Source organism: Eptatretus burgeri, chromosome 13 (assembly GCF_056783735.1).
Source record: "Eptatretus burgeri isolate ZD-2024b chromosome 13, Ebu_testis_v1, whole genome shotgun sequence".
Taxonomy (NCBI): Eukaryota; Metazoa; Chordata; class Myxini; order Myxiniformes; family Myxinidae; genus Eptatretus; species Eptatretus burgeri.
In genome coordinates this window covers 57,247,372-57,259,861 of record NC_140973.1, presented here as the reverse complement: position 1 = coordinate 57,259,861, position 12,490 = coordinate 57,247,372, and the positions used below count along the sequence as shown (strand labels likewise).

Sequence of the window (12,490 nt, the reverse complement as noted above, 5' to 3'; positions counted from 1 at the left end):
CCTTGGGTAGTGATGGGGCCTTTGACACTGGTGGAACGTGGACAGGTTCTTCCTCGCCTTGCTCAACACCACCATCCAAATTAGCATAGTCTCTGAGATCATGGTCTTGGTCATCTTCATATGGTTCTTGATCAAGATCAGGATCAATATCAAGGTCATCATCTTCAGCTCTCATAATGCCAAGCCCCAGGACAAGGCAGGCACACAGAGCAATCCACCGGAGTCTCATTCTGCAAACTCACTCAACGCTGGGGACAAACAAACAAAATAAATTTCAACAAAACCCAACCCACCCACACCGACAGAATTAGTCCCCCTACATCACATGCACCCCAACACACCCAAAGCGTCACCCCACCCCCCCCACACACAACCCAAAGTCACCCCAAACACCCCCCCCCACACACACACACAACCCAAAGCATCACCCCAACCACCACCCAAAGTGTCACCCCAACACCCCCTCCCCTATACAACCCAAAGCATCACCCCAACCACAACCCAAAGTCACACAAACCCCCACACAAACCAAAACATCACCCCAACCACACACACCCCAAAGTGTCACCCCCACCCCCCAATTCACCACAACCTCCTCCTCCTCCCCCCAATCCAAATGAATAGCCAAAGGCAACTATCCAAGATCAAGTCCAAAAACGAGCCTGACCGGTTAAACTGCTCATCACCAAAAAAAAAATATTTTTTTTTATACCCAGCACAACCCAACCCAAGAACTCGTGGTTTTGATCGTACGAGTCAAGGAAATGAACAAATTACCAGCATCGTATGGGAATAAGAACCAGTGCTTTCACTGTACAGCATTTGCAGATGAAAGGAACCTGGAAGTTTTTATCAGTGTTGGTAACCACAACACAGGTAGGAGATGTTTGTTAATCACGTTTAAATCGGTTGTTTTTTTTCCTCCAAGGGAGGGTTAACGCCCAAAACGTCAGCAGCCCATCCTTGCTTCCCATGGCAGTGAACACACCTCAATCAATCAACCTTTTAAATCAGATTAGTCATAAGACCTTTTTGCAATATGGCACAACAGGATTCCAATAAGACAATTTCACAAGCAGCCCTCACACCCAAACTCCAACATAAAAATTACAACACACAAAGGGCCAAATTAATCAGTTAATTGATAATCAGTGTAAAAACGACTCCTGAAGCGAGTTTTCCCAATCACAGCAAACAAGTTTCATTTAAATAAATAAATAACCATTGTGGGGGGGAAAAAAAACAAATAAATCAGTTCCCCATGACATGTTCACACCAGGTACATACTACAATTATTTAATACACAAAGAAGGTATTATATGATTATTTTGGTTCCATTGTAAAGGGGACCGAGAGAGCGGGGATGGGGCAGAGGAAAAATTAAATTATTCCCTTAAACTAACTCAAGAGACTTCGTTGGAAACAACGCAATTGGGAATCAAACATTATTCAGTTGTACAAGTTTCACGACCATCGATCGATTAGGTAAACCTGCACCTCCCGGAATCCCCCTAAACCCCCCTTACCCTTCCGGACCTCTCGCTTCCCCCCCCCACGGACCTCTCGCTTCCCCCCCCACCACGGACCTCTCGCTTCCCCCCACCACGGACCTCTCGCTTCCCCCCCACCACGGACCTCTCGCTTCCCCCCCACCACGGACCTCTCGCTTCCCCCCCACCACGGACCTCTCGCTTCCCCCCACCACGGACCTCTCGCTTCCCCCCCCACCACGGACCTCTCGCTTCCCCCCCCCCACCACGGACCTCTCGCTTCCCCCCCCACCACGGACCTCTCGCTTCCCCCCACCACGGACCTCTCGCTTCCCCCCCACCACGGACCTCTCGCTTCCCCCCACCACGGACCTCTCGCTTCCCCCCCACCACGGACCTCTCGCTTCCCCCCCACCACGGACCTCTCGCTTCCCCCCACCACGGACCTCTCGCTTCCCCCCCACCACGGACCTCTCGCTTCCCCCCCCACCACGGACCTCTCGCTTCCCCCCCACCACGGACCTCTCGCTTCCCCCCCACCACGGACCTCTCGCTTCCCCCCCACCACGGACCTCTCGCTTCCCCCCCACCACGGACCTCTCGCTTCCCCCCACCACGGACCTCTCGCTTCCCCCCCCACCACGGACCTCTCGCTTCCCCCCACCACGGACCTCTCGCTTCCCCCCCCCACCACGGACCTCTCGCTTCCCCCCCCACCACGGACCTCTCGCTTCCCCCCCACCACGGACCTCTCGCTTCCCCCCACCACGGACCTCTCGCTTCCCCCCCCCACCACGGACCTCTCGCTTCCCCCCCCCCACCACGGACCTCTCGCTTCCCCCCCCACCACGGACCTCTCGCTTCCCCCCCCACCACGGACCTCTCGCTTCCCCCCCACCACGGACCTCTCGCTTCCCCCCACCACGGACCTCTCGCTTCCCCCCCACCACGGACCTCTCGCTTCCCCCCCACCACGGACCTCTCGCTTCCCCCCCACCACGGACCTCTCGCTTCCCCCCCACCACGGACCTCTCGCTTCCCCCCCACCACGGACCTCTCGCTTCCCCCCCCCACCACGGACCTCTCGCTTCCCCCCCCACCACGGACCTCTCGCTTCCCCCCCACCACGGACCTCTCGCTCCCCCCACCACGGACCTCTCGCTCCCCCCCCCACCACGGACCTCTCGCTCCCCCCCCCCACCACGGACCTCTCGCTCCCCCCCCCACCACGGACCTCTCGCTCCCCCCCCACCACGGACCTCTCGCTCCCCCCCCACCACGGACCTCTCGCTCCCCCCACCACGGACATCTCGCTCCCCCACCACGGACATCTCGCTCCCCCCGACCTTTCCTTACTCCCCCGCCCCCGACCTTTCCTTACTCCCCCCCACCCCCCGACCTTCCCTTACTTCCATCTCCCTCCCAACCCTTTATACTCTTCACCAGCAGGACCCCCTCCCACCCCCGTAGAAAACCTCAACATGTGCACAGTTTAACAGTTTCAAACTCATCCTTACGAGTCGTATTCTCAGTGATGACACAATCTAACAGCTTGCAATGGCAGTAACAACACTAACGTTTTGTTATGCGGTTTAACCCCCTCCCACCCCCGTGGAGTTAAAGGATGTTGAAGGAGAGTGTTAAGGGGAGGGGGGGGGGAGGTTTACAAAATCCTCACGATCCGGATTAATGGCAAGTGACGAGCTACGGACGGTCCAGTATAATCCAAAACTCTGCACCAACCGCTGGGACGATGAAAAAGGCAAAAACGTGACCCTCACCCCACCGCATGATTCTTCTTCCTCTTTTCGAGAATCTTCTCTCCGAGCCCGTCGCCCGACAGGCGCAGAGACCGAAACTCGACACAAAACGCTCCAGCGGAGCCGCTCGAGCCCAGCCCTGACAACCCCCTCCCCGACGACGCATCCTGGATCGGGTTGATCCGTTGGTCTCCCAACACCGCACCGCACACTGCGCGCCCTCCCGATTCGACGGACAATAAACGAGAGAAAACGCGCGAACTTTCACTCACGTTCTTACTTTTCTGAGGCTGGAATGTTTCTGCAGTCGAGGATGATCTCCTCTTGGGAGCTGAGGTGAGGCCTGGGTCGAAGGAGGAAGCTCCCAACGCTGCGAACAACGTGCCACGAGCTGTATGCACAGGCCGGAACGACGTCCTGACGTAACCTCTCGGACGCTCCAAAACGTGCTGACGTAACGCGTAAAGTTGACGCGAGACGAAGCTCGTGGCCGCGCCTGATTGGTTTCCTCTGGAATCACGTGGCTCGCATGTCAATGATGGTGATGGTGGGGGAGGGGCGAAAGGGGGAGGAGGAATTTTTATACAGCGTGATCATGTGTCACGATAAAGAACTGGAACCTTTAAATCCATTCATTTACACATAACTAAATAACATAATCACAAAATTTAATCATTTTAACCTTGTGTGGTCAACGACTCACGCACCTCGGTCCGGTCGTTCGGATGGCGCGTGTTCCCGCGCATTTTTTATTAAAAAACGAAGAGCGAATTAAACCGACGTAATTAACGTTTAAAGCAAAGAGTTGTGATCGATGTATTTAAGTACTTTTGTCGAGAATGTGAGGAATCTCTGATATAAACGTGAAGTGTAACACGTCATTAGGTCCACGTCCGGATATCCTGCCGATATAATTTTGTGACGTCGATTCTAAGTGATGACGTGCTGGAAGCAAATTTAATGATTTATAAACGTATCGGGTTAAAAAAAAAAAATTCTTCAATCTTCCACATTTTAGAGACTTCGATGACTTACAACGATGACGTCATTGGTACGCTCATCTGAGTTCTGTGATTGGTTCATTTGAATATTGCCTTGATATGCTTTTTCGTAACGGACGGACTAAAGTTTGATTATTACCAAAAAGCTTTTAAACCTGCGTGGATATGAGAATGTTTTTTGTTTGTTTTTTAACTCCCGACGTTTACAAGAAACAACTGAACTTGCAACTTACAGGCTTTTATTTTCATCCCCGTAAGACGTGATGTAAATGCTGATTTTTTTTTTGCAGGTGTATGCAAATTTAACATCTGCCAAGGAAGTGACGTATGTAGTATTACAAGACGTCACAGCAGCAACAGCGATTCATATAAGCCACCTGCTTGAACCTACAGGCGTCATATACTCATATGCGTTAATAAATTAATTATACGATTCCTTGTTAAAGAACCAATGCATTGACATGGACCATTTGGATGAATCGAGAGGAGCTATACCGCAAGATAGGTGTGTGTGTTTGTTTATGTTTGTCACCATTTTTCTCAGAGATGGCGGAACAGACCTTCGTAAGACGTTCAGATATTCATCAGTGAGTGTCGGGTGGGGTTCCAAACAAAAAAAATAAAAATAAAATAAATCGCTCCATCGTGCTTTATCCTTTGTAGCTTTGTGAAAAGTAAATGATCCCCGACCCGATTCCTTAGTGGGTGTATGGAAGTGTTTTAGGCCCCCCACCAAAAAATGTGGGGGCAAAAAATCAAAATTTGATTTCTTCAAAATGCCAACAGGATGAGATAGCACCAGGTACCCCTGCTGGTCTATTATGGTGTGTGTGTGTGTGTGTGTGTGTGTCCGTTTTCCATAACTCCAAAACCATGAAACGTGGTGGTCCAAAACTTAATTGCATGCATTTTTCTGACATTGGACGGGGGGGGGGGGGGCTTTCCTTCTGTGAATAAGGACAAGAATCTATAACCGAGTGGACACTGTTCAACCTGAGACTGTCCATCCCATATGACTGAACATCTCCACTGATCTTGAAAACAAAATCTGTCAACACTATGAGATTGAGAATGTCGTCTGCGCTACTCAACTCATATGTGGCCTCTTCACTACTGCTGCAGTGGACAATCTAGACCAGTGTTTCTCAACCTTTTTTTTTGTTCCACGCCCCACCATGATTGGAGACACCACAGTATATACGACATAAATGTATTCAAAAGGCTTTATTAAAACTTTATTGCAAATTTTATTCAATTGCTACTCGCTTCAATGGGAGCCCTGCCCTTGACGTTGGCTGCAGATTTGTTTGATTTGAAGAACCAATTTTGTCAGTTTCAGCCTGAAATCACCACGTTTCGTGATTTCCAGTCGATTTGTCTAAGCTTGCAGGAAATCGGTAACAACACTAACTCCAGAATCGACTGAATGAGATGATGGAAAATTTATCAATATTTTTTAATTGATCAATACTTCCCTTGCCAAAGTAGTCGAGTTTGGGTATTTCTTTTCGCTCTCCTCAGACAGCCGCATCATGGTTCCTTTGATCTTGAAAAGAGTTTTCACAGACTCATCTTGTTGCAACTCGCATAACTCCTCTTGGTATTGCTCTGGTACTTAAGATAAATCCACCAGAAATGGCTGAGTTAACCAAGAAGGGAACTCATCGCAAAGCTATGAAAGCGATCATATATTGATTCATTATTTCTGAATCCTCATGCCCCACCAAAATATTGCCACGCCCCACCTTGAGAAACACTGATCTAGACCATAGCCCAAGCTCTACAAGTGCATGTGACTCATTCTATGGAACTGGAATATCCTTGTTCCAGCATACAAGTGTTATGGATTTGCCTCCGGTAGGGATCGTGAGGGGAGTCCTCGGATCCACTTCCCAGATGACGACCCCGAAGTCGATGAACCGTGGATAACTCTGCAACACGACGGATTACCACTGTCACTGAGATGCTTAATTTATGTGGGGTCCAGTGTCCAACTCTCACTTTACCTTCCTGGGAAAAATTGAACCCCCCAGAGAAGGCTTGTGCTTCCCTAACCGCCACTGATCAGGGTACGGCCTAGCTTACCATAGGTGGACACATTGACTAATTACTACCCATGACGCAACGGTGGGGACAAACTCCTGGTTACAACAAACTCTGCTTAACCAATAGAAGCAGCTAACTGGTCAGTATGGAAAAAGGTTTATGATGATTCAGCACAAAGCACGTACATACAAGCAGTGTCACAATAGAGAAATCCTCCTAAACACATAAGCTCCCTCCTGGTCAATCACTTTTCACAGAAAGGAACAGAAAGCCTCTGTCATTCCAGGAAACAAGAGAAAAAAAGGAATAGAAAGAGGAGAGAAGAAGATGGGGCATATTGGCGGCCCCTTGTTCACCCGCACGTGAGCCGGTGGCCTCACATGGGTCCAAATAGGGGGGAGGAAAGGGTGTGAGGTGTGACAATCAGAGCCCTGAAAATGACAGTTGGTGCTTGCGTTGTTTGCTTGTGCATCCCAAGTGAACGTGGTAGAATAGAGACAGCAAGAGAAAACATGTGTTTGTCAGTGTGTATGACGACGCACTCAGGAATTCTCCGCTGGATCTGCCCTTCTGCCTGGCACTGGACCTCGCTCGCTCTTGCTTGCTCTCCAGGCACCGGCTTGTTCTCCGACACTAGATCGTTCGGTCTCTCCGTTCCCAACCACACTCTGTTCTGGATTCTGGTTTAGACTTTTATAAGCCACGTTCTGCTCTCTACCACATCCGGACATTGCTTGGTCATCTCGTTTTCCCATTGAACCACTGTATCACCCGGTCAAAACCACTGGACATTGGAGGTGTGGCTGGTGGCGAGGTGTGGTGATGTGCCTCAAACTGATACTCCTTTCCGTGTGGCGTGGCGTCCCTTCGGTAATTCCTCGACGTTACTGTCATAGCTGGTAGGGCTTCCTCCGCCCCGCTAGCGCTCCCTCATTGCCTTTCCGTCACCGTGGTTCAGCCCTTCTTGTGCTGTCTAGGTTGTCTAGGTTCTTGTACCATGTCAGTTTAATAATTTGGTGAATTCAGGCTTTTATGGGTAGAGTGGCTTGGTGTTTGTGGTGTGTTGCTGGGCAAAGAATGTTGTAAGGCGTGTTTGGATACGCTGTGGAGATGTAAAGAGAGATTGAGAGATAGAGAGGAAAATAATCACAATAAGGTTTGATTCTATTACAAACAACACATTTTCCCCTTCTCTGCTGATCACAGGGGATGTGGGGTGAGGAGGGAGGGGGGGGGGAGAGGGATTAGTTACACATTTTACTATGGAGATAGTTTTGTTCGGGTTTCTTTATGTGTCTTGGTATATGCTTACCAGGGGTCTCCAAAAACCATCACTCAAACATTGACGTCAGTGTGATACACAGCTGTCAGCATCACTTATGACCAGGCTGAAGTTACTGCCAAGAAGACTGTGGCTCACCTCCTGGAGTGATACACGAGTGTTCCCCCTGTTGCTTTGTGGAGACAAGTTCCACCAGTGCAGAAGCTAGAAGGTCCAAACAAAGTAGACCATCAGCTTATCCCTCAAGCCAAGCATAAGTAATACAGGTAGGTTTAATATACTAGCCTGCATTGCTTCTGCAGAGCAGATACACCACACAGATATGCAAAGACCTGATGCAAAAAGTACTAAAGTTTCTTGTTTTCTCTATTTTATTTTCCAGATGGCTGTGATGCAGCTGCAAGAAGGGCTGCAGGGGACAGTGCAAATGCTTTGAGGCAGCTATCCAGTGCACTGCTCTGTGTGGTTGTGGTGTAGAATATACTGCAGCCAGATGCATGAAAACTAATACAATGTGTTTTATGGGAAATGTTCAATGGAAAATGGTGGCCATTTCCCTCACAGGAAAAATATTCGATGGCCCAATAACTTGTTCATTCATATACGGCCTCGGGCCGTGGGGTACAGTCATTGGCTGAGGACATGGCTGTGCCGCTGATGCTGGTTAGAGCAGAAATTTGGAATTTGTTCAAGGTGTCGGTGATCGCTCGTCTACTCTTCGTGAAAAATACCATGGAATCTGTAACATCCACCAACTAATGCCAGCAGATGGGATTCCCACTTAACGACCGTCTGAGGGACGGCACACACATCAATGAATCACCCTGCCTGTGAGACACCGGGATGACAGTTTGTAGCTTGGTCAGGAATCAAACCCAGGTTAAACAGCTTAGATGCGAGTGTGTGTGTGTGTACCTCTTGGCCATCCTGTCAGCATTGCCCTAAAGCTGAAAATCTTTCTTTGGACGTACCCTAGCTATGTGCCAACTTTGATGCCTGTATCACCAAAGTCAAAATGTTTTCACATATATCTGCTGGGCTACATGGAAAATCTCAAAGGTGGAGATGTGAGACCATGAAGTGATGGTAGGTAGGAGACTTGAAAACCAAAAGGGAGGAGCATGAGATAACAAACCTTGGAACATGCTTCCACAATCGAGAGAAGCAGGGGTTGAAAGAATAGAGGGGAGTATTAATTTACACTTGTTGATGGTAACAAGGTAAGGATTTTTGGTAGAATGCATACAACCTCCAGAGGCAGGAGTTGTGCAGAGGCAAAATCAACTGAAAATGACTGCAAGGCCACCAACTTGTCTGTAGGGAGAGAGCAGACCCTTGTGACTCAGCCTCCAGTCATGAGATGCCAATTAAAAGTGGGATCTTTATCTATTATATTGCTGAATTTTGTCCTTTGTCAATCTGAAAACATTTTTGTCTGCTGTTGTTCTCATAAATGGGGACTCGGTGTCTCACAGGCATGTCCTCATGCCCATTTATATCTATATTTGTCCCTTATTGTTGTCTTTCGTGTTTCACTATTGCTTGTCTGTGTCCCGTAACTACCTTTATCTCTCTGCTTCATAATGTGTAGGTTGACATCTTGACTTTTTTGTTTTGTTTTGCTCTTCCATGAGCCTCGTCCTTTGTGAGAAAAAAAAAGCAATGCAAAGATCTGAATAAGTAACTAATGATAAACTCTTTTCTTTGTCAATCTTTTTTTCCTTAATTTTAATTTTCTTCTCAATTTTAAGTTTGTCTTTCATAGCTTTGTACCTCTGTACACAGTCCGCTCTGTGTAAAGCTAAAAACCTGTAGTTATGTTTGGAAACAATAGCTCTGTGTAATGATCCTCTTGCAAAAATCACAAAATCTTGCCTCTGACCTTCCCGAGCCAGATTCCATGTAAAAATAACAATGAACTTTAGGATTGCAAAGACATGGCACTTTGTTGGTATTATTTGTTGGACACCATGTTACAGGTTTGAATAAATCGCAGGTTGAACCGTCCATTCCAAACTTTGTAGTTTTAAAAGCAACCAGGCTCCTTGGTCTATCAAAACACAAGACTGGATTGAAGTTTGAATAAACCTGCCAATGTTCATTTTCCAAAGAATTTAAAAAGCAATCCCTCGGTTAAACTGGCTTAAATAGGTGAGACACAGGTTAAATACATTTTTTTCTTTTTACGCCGCCACGCCGAAGTCGCTGGAGGAATTATGTTTTCTGGTGGTCCATCCGTGATAGTTTTTCGTTACCATGGTAACTTAAGAATGGCTGAAGGGATATAAAGTCAAATTTGGTACAAGTATGCACAATGATGCAAAGATGAACTGGTTAAATTTTAGGGTCAAGAAGTCAAAGGTCCCATGAGGTAAAAGTTCTTAACCAGTGACGGGATTTTGAGCAAACTTGGTATAAGTATTGTCGTGTCCAGAGGTTTAGCCGATACCCAGACAGATGGCCCAACAGTTCTCCCTTGGAGGCTTACAGTTAACCCTTTTTGAAGATTAATGGCGCATGGAGGGGTGGCAAAGGGGTGGAGGTACACAGGCAGCACTCGAACACCACACAAACAGGCACCACAAATTAAATTAAATGGATAATTAAATGACAGTAATTCAAATTATAACAACTAGCAGAGTACCTGCCCTACTGGCGGTCATTATGACACATGAAATGAAAAGCGCCAAAAAATGCACAATGCAAACAATTTCGTGTTGCCTCCAATTGTTGTTTTATTTATTCTTAGGATTGATCATTCATAAGACTTCAGGGTATACTACATTGTTAATAAGAGTATTTCCTGATGCCCTAGGGTTTTCATGAATTTTGATCTAGCCACTATTTCCCACTCTACTCATGGCGACATAGAGCTGGCCATGGCTGAAAAAGTCACTTTTCAAATATAGTCCAACTTTTTTCAATGTTTGTCCCTGGGCCTTATTCGTGGTCATACTAAAACACGGATGGACAGGAAATTGTTTTCTTTGCATTTGGAATGGGAATAGGTCCTCTGATGGTACTATTGGTATCCGAGGGATGAAGTCTATTCCCAGTATGGGGTCCGGTAGATAGTCGTGCATCTATGATGCTAGGAAGTAGGTTCTCTCCGATATATCGGCTTCCATTACAATGTCCGTTTTTGGGGTCAAAGTTCCATAGTAACATAATTGGTGCCCCAATTTTCAACCGTAATTTATGAAGCGGCATTCCACATGAAGAGATAGAGTTCAGAAACTCACATGGATATTGATGCGCGTTCTCAACATCAATGATTTTGTCACTACTCAAATAAATTTTTTCCTCGCCTGGAAAGTCACGAAGTATGATTGTATTTATTTCTGTGACGGCATCATTGATTGGGCACAGTATAGTCCTGCTACACAGCCATGTAGGATCTCGATAGCGATGAGCGAGGTCGTCTCAAATGAAATTGATGAGAGATTTTATATTTTGTAGGAAGTACTTTTCCTCGATTTGCACTTTGAATTCGCCGACATGTGAGAGGATAGGTAGTCGACCCTTGCCAATCTGAAGGAGAGTATTCGCGAATTCATTATCGAAGCCGGCGTTCTGAACTCGCATATTGACCGTGAAATGATAAACATGGACGTGTTTCCAAAGCACAGATTGCTTATCGTGGCTCGAATAGTGTGTGCCCGTCCGCCGCGTCTGATCACTGGAAGTATCTGCCGCCAGTCTCCAGAGAAGATAATGGTTATACCGCCGAATGGCTTATCGACTCCTCGGACATCTTGGAATGTTCTGTCAGCTGCTTCGATGATACATCTATCACACATAGAAACCTCATCAATAACTAAGAGATGACATTTCTGAATGAGTATACCAGTACTGTCCCTTTTAGTGATGCGACATACAGATTTTTCTTTGATTGATAATGGCGCCTTACACCGCGAATGAAGAGTACGGCCATTAGGGAGCAGTGTTGCCGCTATTCCGCTCATCGCCGTGGCGAGAGCAAACTTACCTTCAGATCTGACTCGAGCTAAGAGTAACGTCAGCAAGAAGGTTTTCCCAGTACCCCCTGGGGCATCTACACTGAATAGCCGAGCCTGGTTAGAATCCACAGAGTCCATAACAGCGCTGAAGATGATTCGTAGTTCGTTATTCAGTAACGGCATGTTCGTAGAGACATAGTCGTTTTGTTCCTGAACATCATAGTTAGTTTCCTCACTCACAACTTGGACTGGTTCCAATTGCTCCGCTATTACTGGATCAGGCTGTTGAATGTGGAAGTCTTTTTCAATATCTAATTCATGCCGAACTAAAATCATCTGTATCATCAACAGTGTTGTGTGGATCATAGGCTCTGTTGGTTCATTTACACCATATTTATGAAGAAGGTCTTCCATGAGAAGAAGCTTGTGTTTATTCCAAAATTCATTTGGATTTGATGGTCGGACAAAGATGAGTAAATTAGCAAACACCAGTCCCTTGGTTGCTCCCCTGGGAACAACGAAGCGGTTATTTCAGGCCACTGTGGATTGGTAGTAAAAGTAATGAAAAGGTCCGGCTTTCCCAGTGAATGAACAATAGCCATAGAATCCTGGAACGCTTAGGCGTACCATCGGGGAGAACCGTAAATAGATGGTGGTAAGATGATCTTCGTTCCAGCATTCAGATTGTCATGATCGTCCACTGCATCCAAAAGTCCCCGATATTTATCAGCTCGAATAGTTCTCCGATTTAGGCGTGCCCATCTTAATCAAGCTATTTCAGCTTTGGCATATTGATCACATGCATATTGCTGAGTGAGTCGGCGACACTTTAATACCTGATTGAAGTGGTCGTATCTCACTTGTAAACGGTATCAAGCAAATTCAGTCGGTGAGACACTACCACGAGCGGTCCGATGTGGGATATTGAGCTTGTATCCTTCTTCTCCATAAG

At 47.2% G+C, this 12,490-nt stretch overlaps 1 protein-coding gene and 1 long non-coding RNA gene across 4 annotated transcripts in view; one reads left to right on the top strand and one right to left on the bottom strand.

The window, feature by feature from the left end:
• The window catches only part of LOC147014545 (calnexin-like), a 38,039-nt gene extending 34,333 nt beyond the window's left edge, over positions 1 to 3,706 (bottom strand). For both annotated transcript variants that reach the window (XM_085852573.1, XM_085852574.1), the window contains exons 1-2: positions 3,531 to 3,706; positions 2 to 248 (exon numbers count right to left, since the gene is read on the bottom strand). In XM_085852573.1, the coding sequence (XP_085708699.1) occupies positions 2 to 229 (228 nt within the window). In that variant the 5' untranslated portion in view covers positions 230 to 248; positions 3,531 to 3,706. The remainder of the gene's footprint in view (position 1; positions 249 to 3,530) is intronic.
• Positions 3,707 to 4,377: 671 nt separating this feature from the next.
• On the top strand, positions 4,378 to 9,785 carry LOC147014544 (uncharacterized). Of its 2 annotated transcripts, none has more exons than XR_015050800.1 (3): positions 4,378 to 4,504; positions 7,613 to 7,845; positions 7,962 to 9,785. It is a non-coding gene; the product is annotated as an uncharacterized LOC147014544 (long non-coding RNA). The 2 variants fall into 2 exon arrangements; XR_015050799.1 differs by lacking the exon at positions 4,378 to 4,504 and adding an exon at positions 4,513 to 4,756.
• Positions 9,786 to 12,490: the final 2,705 nt, after the last annotated feature.